At 31.3% G+C, this 11,164-nt stretch overlaps 1 protein-coding gene across 1 annotated transcript; it reads left to right on the forward strand.

The window, feature by feature from the left end:
- Nucleotides 1–1,188: 1,188 nt before the first annotated feature.
- LOC134683919 (glutamate receptor ionotropic, kainate glr-3-like) lies at nt 1,189–10,478 on the forward strand. The gene is made up of 10 exons (XM_063543235.1): nt 1,189–1,306; nt 2,598–2,785; nt 3,855–4,043; nt 4,552–4,749; nt 5,265–5,359; nt 5,731–5,821; nt 7,126–7,447; nt 7,848–8,065; nt 8,652–8,920; nt 9,816–10,478. Exons 1-8 carry the CDS (start codon nt 1,222–1,224, stop codon nt 7,931–7,933), a joined length of 1,254 nt encoding a protein of 417 aa, XP_063399305.1. The 5' UTR covers nt 1,189–1,221; the 3' UTR covers nt 7,934–8,065; nt 8,652–8,920; nt 9,816–10,478.
- The last annotated feature ends 686 nt before the right edge of the window (nt 10,479–11,164 follow it).

Genomic DNA, 11,164 nt, shown 5'->3' on the forward strand with positions numbered 1-11,164 from the left:
CAATACAGGGTAATATTTTATGAATCCATTCTTTCCATGAAACTTGATTTGCATGTATCTTGTATCTATTATGCTGTTTTTTGTGCGTAACCAGTTTTTATAAGGTTGTGTATTATACACTTCCGTGAGAGCAGAAGGAAATATGAGTAATGCTTAATTTGTACCCCCCCGCCCCCCCCCCCCCCCCATTCTAACCTCGTTTACCAGAAAAAAAGTATATCCAAAAATATATAGCAAACGTGTTTTTAACTGTAGATATATAAGCTGTATTAGAACTAGATCCCCCAATGAAATACTGTAAACCAACTTATTTTCGCGAGCGACTTATTTTCGCGACTTTCGCGAGTAGGAAAAAAACGCGAATTTAAATCGTCGCGAATATGTTTAACTTGGATCTTTATTATAAAACTTCTTCAAGTCAATTGGAATATCGCGAAATTAAATAGCCGCAAATTGGTCTTGAAAGGGTAAAACGCGAAATAAAGTATCCGCGAAAATAAGTTGGATTACAGTAAGTTGTGCTGAAGACAGATGCATACATGACTTGAATGTTATCACAAATTATGTAGACAATAATTGTCCGTATATCTACAATAAAAAAAAGGTCAAACGTCATATAAAAATATGGAGACGTGGTATCCTGGCCAGTTGATGTTGATGTTAGCAATTAGAATGGCAACCGTACTGCATTTAACAATAGTAAAAAAAAAACATATGTTAGGCTTGTATATATTGTAAAGTTTATTAAAATTAAGTCTAGATCAAATATTAAATTATAGAACGATACTAGTTGATTGAAAAAAAAGTTGATGTTTGTATTTCTATATATAATCATGGCTCAATTCGTTAAGTTTAAATATATATAGGAAGATGCGGTGTGAGTGCCAATGAGACAACTCTCCATTCAAATAAGTATACATTTAAGTGTAGCATAAATAATAAACATTCTTGTATAGGAACCATTATCATGATTTGTATTAAACTAATTAACTTTTTTTTTACAGTTTATGGCTTGGTGAATTGACAATTATCGGATCTATTGATGTCAGATCTTAGATAAGGAACATCGGAAATCCAAAGTAATGTGATAAAACTATATAAATCACTCAACATAATAACATGGTGTAATGTGAATAATTCAGCGATTTATTTTATTTATCAATCAATGCGAAAATTGACTGTTGGGGTCTTTACTCTTACTGAAATCCTGTTCGGTATAAGATGGATATACCAGTAGAAACATTAATATCTGTAGTTACTCATCTAAACTGGACGTCAGTGTGTATTATTTTTGACCACGAAACAGGTAGGTACACGTTTACTTAAAAACAAAAGTATGTGGTATTTTATTGAATGGGTTAAGGCAGATGAATCGTAGCCCTGATGTCCTTCTGATATTTTATGACTATGTCTGAAATTTTGTTTTGTTTTTGTTATTTACTCTAGGCCTATACGTTTCAACTCAGAGCCTCCAAACTTTGAATAATTCATACATTTCAACAGCATGACACAGACCATTTAGCCATACAAGCTACAAGCTTATTAATTTTAATCTTGAAGAACAATATGCTTCAAACGAAATTAATTCTGATAGTCTTGTAGATTGTATGTTTGGCAAGATAAAAAGTATGTATTACGGGCATACTTCTTACATCGATTTGCCGCCAAAAACAATAACCGAGAACCCCTATCCAAACTCCATTTAGAAGAAGTTGATTTTTACGCTTTAATATGTTGAAATTGTTAACCTTTGACTACACCAACCTTCTGGTAATTTTAATAATTTATTCTCCTATTTAATTAAATCAATACTGTATCTGTTGAGTTCATGAACTGATATAACAACAGATCTTTAATACAAGGTAAAAAGTAAAATCACAAAAATACTGAACTCAGAGGAAAATCAATTAGGAAAGTCCATAATCACATGGCAAAATCCAAAAACAAAACGCATCAAAAACGAATGGACAAGAACTGTCATATTCCTGACTTGGTACAGGCATTTTCAAATGTAGAAAATGGTGGATTAAACCTGGTTCTTTAGCGCTAACCCTCTCAGTTTAATAACAGTCTCATCAAATTCCGCTACATTTACATGATGCGTTAAATAAACAGTCATAATTAATAAAATAGTCAAAATATGGGTACATCAGTCATCATCGTATAACAATTTTAAAAGGAACAAGTTAACAGGACACAAAAACATCTACTATCTACGAACACATGGATTGATTTGAGTGTCTGACGTCAGAAAAATTATATACGTCACATATTAAGAAGAATTTAATATTCTATTAATCCATTCTTACCATGAAATTTGATGTGACGTACTATTCTTTGAAAGGCGTAGATGTGGGTTAAAGAAATTACTGTTTTAATTAGTTATGTATTTGTAAAAAAACAGCGCAATCATGAATATGGTTTTTCTCAGTGTTGAAAGCCGTACAGTTCCATAAATTTTTTAAATACCATTTTATTTTTAACTCTATTATAAATATGATTTACATGAAGTTACTGATTGCCCACAACTTTAAGTAAAATTATGATATAAAAAAGAAGTTGTGGTATGATGTTTGGTTTCGATGTTTTTTTTATAGAACATGAAGCATTACAGCTCCAGGAAGGTTTATCAAATATTGGAACATTTGGTGTGATTTATCGTATGGAGGAAGTGACGTCATATAATATTGATGTTTTATCAAAAACAACTTTTAAGAATGCCCCGGATACACTTAATTTCATTGTGCTGTGTAGATTGTCAACCAGTCGACAATTTTTAAAACAGGTATGCAATTATTTTTTTCTTCTTTTTCATAATTGGAACATGCTCAGTTTATTTTTTCATATCTTATATGAATGAGTTGGAACATAGATCGGATTAGCAAATACAGGATGATTTGTATATTTATATCATTGTAGTTTGTTATTGAATTTATCCATTACAAGTTTGAGCTTCCGAAAAAGCTATGGACTGCTTCGCTCTTTCCCAAATTAAAAGTTATGTGTGTGCATGTGGTTGTTGATTTAGCATTGGGAATGTGGTATTTTTAGATATTGATTGATATAACATGGATTTTGTAGATAAACAAAGCGAATAAACACGTATTAGTAGTAGAAGAGGGTCGAAAGATGCCAGAGGAGCAGTCAAACTCCTAAATCGAAAATAAACTGACAACGCCATGGCTAAAAATGAAAAAGACAAACAGACAAATAATAGTACACAAGAAACAACATAGTAGATATTTCAATATTGAATTTGAGTGTTCAATATATATGCATCATAAATCGAACTCGAATTAATGGCATTTGATAAGAACTGCAATACACTTAGTTAATTTTCTGACATTTGATGTCTTATCCTGAGACGAAAAAAGTCTGTATCTCATTTAAGCCAATAGTTGTTGCTGTATCTCTGCCGCAACCAATCAGAATCTATATGTGATCAGTAAATATTTCAAAATGGAGTGTATGTCGACTGAAACTAATAGCTCCGCACCGTGATTTGAAGCAAACATAGTCATCACTGGTTAATGGTTACAATATCCCAGTTCAGTAAAATAACTCTTTTAATCAGTGACGCGTTTGTAAAAGTCAATTTTCATCAATATATTTTAAGCATTTACCTGAAACAGATTGGGAATAATCTATGTAACCTAGAAGCTTTATAGAATATATTAATAAAACTTATTAACACAAACGTACTGATGATTTTCCGAGTTATTTTCTTTAGTGTTGTATATCTACTTAATCAATTTAAAGACCAGTAGCAGAATAAGCAAAAGTAAATGAAATAAAATGTAGATGAGAAATTTTTAACAATTGTTCAATACATATTTCAACGATATATATTTCAGCCATTTGATTATGAGCGAAAAAATCCCTTCCGAAATTCCTTGCTACATTATTCAAGATGGCTAGTTGGCCTTTTCTATAATTCAACTGATGTGAAATCTTGGCCAAGTGCTTCCGGTATTGAGTTTGATAACGTAGCTTTTATACAATATAATTTATATTCTGAGGATGAACAGCACCGGAATTATACGGTAAGAATCATTATATATATGTCGGTTTAGTATAATTCTGTTGGTTTGACCTGATTATTAATAATAATCTTTATTTGTCATATTAGTAACATTATACTTGTGACATAAACAAAAGTAACAACAATACTATCTTTGTGTTAAGCGTTATATTAGTTGTATTTTGTCAACTACAATGCAAATCACCATTGGATATCTTTATAATACTCATTGAAAGAAATGACGTTATTCTTCAGATTAAGATTTTTTTTGCAATTACTACTGAAATAAAAGCGAACTGCAATAGTTATTGATCCATAGCTTTAATGGTTACACGACAAGGAGGCTGTGATGTCGTGTGGCAACTGTTTTGGCACTTATCAGATTTTAAATTATGCTCATCTAGTTTATATGTAATCGGTTTCAGTAAGGTAATATCAAGAAAACAATTATTTTTTTATTATACTAAAACTGCTGTTTAAAATATGAAATTCTTAAAGTCATATGCAACGAGTTTCTGACTGTTTTGTAGGCATGGATGAATAAAAATAACTGTTCACGTAAACGTGGTGTGTCTATAGAGACATTGATGTGGAGTAATGACCGCAAACGCAGATTAACAACTGTAGGATATGTGTATATCAATGGAAGTTTGATTCTTCCAAAAGACATCTTTCCGAACGTTAAGTTCGGATTTAATCAGAGAAGGCTTCTGATAAGCCTGCTGCCTGTAAGTAATCAATAATAGAAATTGATTATAGTGTTCGTAACAAACTTTTCTTTCCCTGAAACTTGATACAAACTAACTTGATTACCTAATTACTAAAACAACAAAGATTCAATATATCGCAAAAGTTGCATAGAAAGCCTAGGTGTTCAAATTAAAATTTTCACATATGTGTGTAACGTAAGAAGGACCTAAAACAATAGCCAAATCCACTTAAAGAGAGAGTTGAACTTCATTTGTATGTCATACACCGGCATCTTTAGAACGTCTTGTCATAAATCATGTCAGTACCGAAGTATTGACTACTGATCTGATCTGATGATAGCTTCGGTGACTAATAGTCCTTACAGCAGAGTTATTATGACACAAACATGATAATAACACCACATTTTATTTTCATAGTTTCTCAAACATAAGACTTTTACAAAATAATATAAAATTTCAAATGTTTACTCAGACTGCGTATGCTCAGTCATATATTGATTACTTAAAGTCGATCTTCTATTTTTATTTATAAGTGGAAGCCGTATGTCGAGAAAGACGAAGTCACAAATGAGTATAAAGGATTGTCCATTGATCTTCTCAAAGAATTATCACGCAGGCTTAATTTCACGTATGTACCAAAATATTTAGAAAAAAAGTCCATTTAGTTTTATTATATCACTATTCTATTTTCATTTCATTTCAGAAAATAATACTCATTAGACGAAAAATAAACGTATGATATGATCGAATATTTCATCGGATTGATTTTGATGTTTTTTTCAATCTTCAATTTAACAAAAAAAAAATGTTAACTGCATATGATAAGGTAACAAAGAATAAAAGCTTATCACAAATTTGTTACACATTTGGATTTTAAGCATTGACAAATTCTCAAAAACAAAACATAATGAAAAGAAATGAGATAAACTACGTTAAAATTTGAAAAAAAATGTATCATTAGCTTGTATGGAATGACACACTTCCATTCATATTCTGTAGGTATCATTTGATATCGCCACCTGATGGAAAATGGGGCGTGGCTTCTGGTAATAACACTTGGAATGGTTTGTTTGGACAGTTACAACGTCGAGTGAGTATGAATATTTAATATAATTAATGGTTGTGTAGATATATATTAAAGTACAATATACATTGGAAGAATGAAAATAAGGTTTAGGGACATACCATATATAAAAAGAAGCAAGGACAAAAGTTTGCGAGTCAAAATGTTGCATTCGTCCAAAAAAAATCAATAAAGTCAATACTTTCTGTTTTATTTATTGAAATTTCAGCATCATTCTAGACCTTCATGTTTACTATTTCATTTCTTATGACTTTCAAATTTCCAAGTCTTAACTTGCCATACGCAAATAACCATACTAGTTTTAATTCCATAAGCTCTGGTGTTTTTGAATTAATTGAAATAATAAAATGTTACCAGTAAATAATATAAAATGTTCTAAATTCCCCTCAAAAAGTGAAAATTAATTTTATGCATACGAAGCACTTTTTTGGATTAATCATAGTCAAAAAAAATCTAAGACAGCGAAAGCATATGGCTCGTGCGTTGATAGATCAACATATCGCATAGGTTTATTATTACATTCATTCGAACATTTCTCTTACATCAAAATGTATGTCATCGCTGGAGTTTGAAAAACAACGCAAAACTTGAACTAAAATCATAATGAAAACAGCAAAGTATTCCGAGTATTGATTCTTAAATATGTCTCAAAACATGTGCCAGCCTTTCGATACGCTTTGGCATTTTATGTGCATGGTACTTAGATTAAACAGTATTTATAAATGAAAAATGTCAAGATGAATATTACAATGTCACAAAAAGTTCAAATATTGGATTCGGAAACAAGTTTGGAAAAACTTTTATAAATCCGTCTCCCTAAAACAAAACAAAAAACCATCTATTTAACAATTTTTGCATGGTACTTGTGCTAAATTAACTTGACTCACAACTGAAAAAGGAATAAAAAAAAACATATGATCTGTCTTTTTATTTGAAAAATGTATAAATTTGTACATTTAAACAAATGCTGACGACTTTGATATCCGAGATAAAAAAAAAACGATTGATTTACAATGTATATAGATTAAAAAATTAAAGATGAAAACAATCAGAATATTATCGAAGAAATAAAAATATTTTTTTGCTAAAGAGACAAGATAGAAAAAAAACCTAACTCTTGTAAATGTGCATACCTTCTTTTCATTGTGTTAATAAGTGTTATTGCGTTCATACGTACATTCAATTACTGTTTGGTACATGCGTCAAAATATTTAGTTGCAGCGCAACCAGTTATAATATTGTTGTGTTTGTTATATAGATTTTCATATAAATTGCCAAAGACATAATTTTAATTAAAACGTTTGTTCCAGGAAATAGATTTAGTAGCAGCGCCCCTAGCTATAGATGCACACAAAGAAACAGTATCAGATTTTACACTGCCTTATTATTACGAAAAGTCAGGAATTATCATAAAGAAACCAGATCCATCGTACTCCACGAAATTGTTTGATCCATTAAATCCCATGGTTTATATCTGTATTGGGATTTCTCTACCAGTTACAACATTTTTTCTGTTTCTTTTTGAAAAGTTGAACCCGTTTTACAAAAACGTTGCAGGTAGAATGAAGATCAGAGGACTGCATCATTTCTCTGATTCGTTCTTTTACATGTATGGAGCATTATTTTGCCAAGGTTAGTTTCTATTTGTATCTCTTCAATCTAAAACTTTTTTTGGCGAAACAGTATAGAGTTGTCCTTCTCGGTAGCAACAACCATCCTAATTTATCGAATAGGTATGTTAACGACAAAATATCAATAAAAGGTTGCAAAAGAATGGCGAATAAAAGCAGGCAACAGTAGTATATTGCTAATCAAAATCATTATTCTATTGAGAGAGGAATCTGTAACAGACTTAAACCAAGGGAAACCCATCAATTGTAAGAGGAAAACTACAGAACAACAGAAACATTGACGACAAAAAAAAACCCAAACACCAATATACATAGAAACGATAACAATTGCCAAATTCATAACATGGTACAGGGCATTAGTATTTTATTTCTTAATAACAGGAATAGAACATTTAATTCAGGTGGAGAACATATGGCAGCTTCGTCAGCAGGGAGGACACTTCTTAGTTGCTGGTGGCTATTTTGCATCATAATGGTGGCAACATAAAGTGGTAATTTTGTGGCAATCTTGGCAGTTACGAAAGAAACATTACCTTTCAAAGATGTAGAAGGATTAGTTGAACAAAGTACATATAAGTGGGGTACAGCTGGCGCTACTATATTTGAAACTATTTTAAAGGTATTTTTGAATCCAAAATAAACATTTTAAAAAAAAGTTTTATGTACAATTGAAAGTAAACAATACCATTGAAATACATGGTTCACAACTCATTACTCCTGAAAGACCAATCTGCAAAAAATTTTGGCTGTTAACTTGGAATAATGCATCGAGTAAGGGTGACATGTTCTTTGACTTTAAAGTGTTATCTAGTACTAATAATCAGAGTTATTTCATTACTCATCATCCTGTTCTTGTCTTGCATAATCGAAAACAGGTGTATTAGAATGATATAATTTGTGCAATGTCATAAAATTACACCGAAAAACCTTGTCTAAATAACTGAAGAGACATGTATTGTCGAAATGCGCATCTGGTGCAAGAAAATTGGTACCGTTAATTTTATTACTATTATATATGAAGATTAATAGTAGACTTCAGTAATACAAACTTCTTAACATATATAAATAAGAAGATGTGTTATGAGTGACAATAAGACAACTCTCCATCCTAGTCATAAAGATGAAAGTCAAAGTACAGCTTCTAAATGAAGCATTGTCTCACAACAGCAATCCATAAACTAGTAACATATGTTTTTGTTTTACAGAATTCGGAGTTACCAGAACGTAAAAAGATTTGGAATGGCATCCTTACATTTAACCGGAGTGATCCATCAGTTTTAAGTAGTGATCCAGCTGAACAAATACGTAAAGTTAGAGGTGGCAACTATGCATATATTGGAGACCGGACTTACTTTGATATGGCAATAGGAGAGAGTTGTGACATGTCAGTGATATCACCTGCAGATTTTCACACACTGCTAATAGCGCTGCCATTGCCGAACAATTCTCCCTTTGTGAAAATTTTCTCTGATGAGTAAGTTTAATATTTCGGTTTAACCAGCATCTGAACGGTTGAATGCTACTTGTAGATGTATAATTGGGTAACGTAACGTTTTATATTTCAATCATTTGGAGTTCAGACACCGCATGTACAGGTGCTTTACTTTGCCTTGATATTTCTTGATTTATCTTATAAAAAAAAAATATCAAGAGTCTGCCATTATATTCGGTTCTATCGATATCTTAGTCAAAAATAAATTATCAGCAAAGACAATCATTATATACTATGAATGACCTTCATATGATAAGCTATCTGCATTGTTATTTTGGCGCTGATCTGATGTATCAAAGATAGCCTTAGAACACAAGAGTCATAATAAAATGATGAAACTAGTAAAAAGAGATTTACCTAAAAAAAATGATTTGTTGTTTCTTTTCATAATCTGCGTAAAAGAATATAATATGTTTCTACATTATAAAAACATGATGATCTTATTTATATAAAGTGCTAATTTGTCGACTGACAAGATAATAGTTTAAGATTAGGTCCAAAGAGGAAATATTGTAAGTCTCGTTCATTTGAGAATCAGACCACGTGTTAAGGCCAAACAAAATCAAAATAATTAGCGTGACGTATACATTTTAGACATACATGTTTATGTTTTTGTATTGTCCATTGTGTACTGTATTAAGTTTCTGAACATTCTGATGCCCGGGCTCTCGAAGCCCGTTTGCAGCGTTAAAGTCATATGTTTTATTTGAACGATAAAAACGAATTTGAGGTCAAAATAAATGATTAACTTAGTAATCGCCTTACGAACACCCCTCAGCATGTCCAAGAATAAGGGCACATATAAAATTAAGTTAACTTATCAAAACTGATACATATTGATCATGATTGTTATGTTTACCTTTTTGTTTCTTTAAAGAATTGTGTCGATCGTAGAAGGTGGATTGATTCAGATATGGTTGAAAAAGGCATTACCAAAGTTGGCGAAATGTGGAGATACATCGGTTACAGTTGCTAAAAGTATCAGTGTTTTGGAGTTCCAATTTGCATTCTATATAATAGGGATAGGAGTAATAATATCATTTTTGTCGCTTATTTATGAACACATAAAACGTAAATTTTACCAATGTGCAGTAACACGCTGCAGGAGACGAAACATTCAAGGGGCGACAACTTACGTAAATGATTTTAATCCTATCACTGAATTCTATTCAAATAGTCAAGGTGTCAATGAAACACCCATACATCTTGCAATTCGACGACAGATTCCGTATTCTTTACGAAATATAGATAATAAAAGTAATAAAGATTTCAACTACTAATAAGACAAATTGTATCATTAGAGGATTGCTTATTTTAAGTCTAATGGGTGCATTTGTTTAAGCTTTGAATATGTTACGATCAATTCTTTATTACACAAACCTCATAAAAATCAGAGTGATTGCTGCTATTTGAAGATTAAACATCGTCAGGTATACTCGGCGCACATTGTGGATAACTTCTTATGCATTGTGTATGTGTCAGTACAATTTTCAAAAATGGAGAAAGGGGTTGTTATCCTTCATAATGATTTTTGAAAACATTAAACCCAAATAATAGTAAAAATTTATATATATGAGGATGATATGTTTTGTTCAATCTCTCTAAAAAAAATAGTGCAGAAAAGTATGGGAGAGGTAAACTCAAAGTGTGTATCCTTTTTCCCAGTCCCCCCCCCCCCAAAAAAAAATAAAATAAAATGCAAGAGTACTCACACATTTGCTTAACATTGTTAAAGCACGAGGAAAATAGTGAAAAATTTAATGAACAACAATATTCAAATATCATATATATGAAGCAATGGAAGTTCGAATATATTTCTACGTAAACGCTTAGTATTCATCAGCAGATGAGCGTGAGGGCCTTCCGGTGTTTTGTTGCCGCAGACATTTTTATCCATGTGGCTTGCATGTTTGACATCCGAACGCATTTCATATATATCAACATCAAATCAAGTATACAAAAAAATTTGACTTAAAAACGTTTCGCAAAAAAAACCGCGGGCTAATATGAATGCCTTCTGATTGAAAAACGAATTATTACAGAAGAGTGTCCACCATGCACTTGCACAGCACTATCATTGGAACAGTAGTATAGCATGATATAAAAGTTAATGTAAATTATATAAAATTGTTATTCAAATATTATTAAAATATCAACCAGAGTATAATAAAATAAAATTATTTGTTGAAGGTCGTACGATGACCTAAAGTTGTTAATGTTTGTGTC

This window comes from Mytilus trossulus, chromosome 9 (assembly GCF_036588685.1).
Source record: "Mytilus trossulus isolate FHL-02 chromosome 9, PNRI_Mtr1.1.1.hap1, whole genome shotgun sequence".
In the NCBI taxonomy this organism is placed as follows: domain Eukaryota; kingdom Metazoa; phylum Mollusca; class Bivalvia; order Mytilida; family Mytilidae; genus Mytilus; species Mytilus trossulus.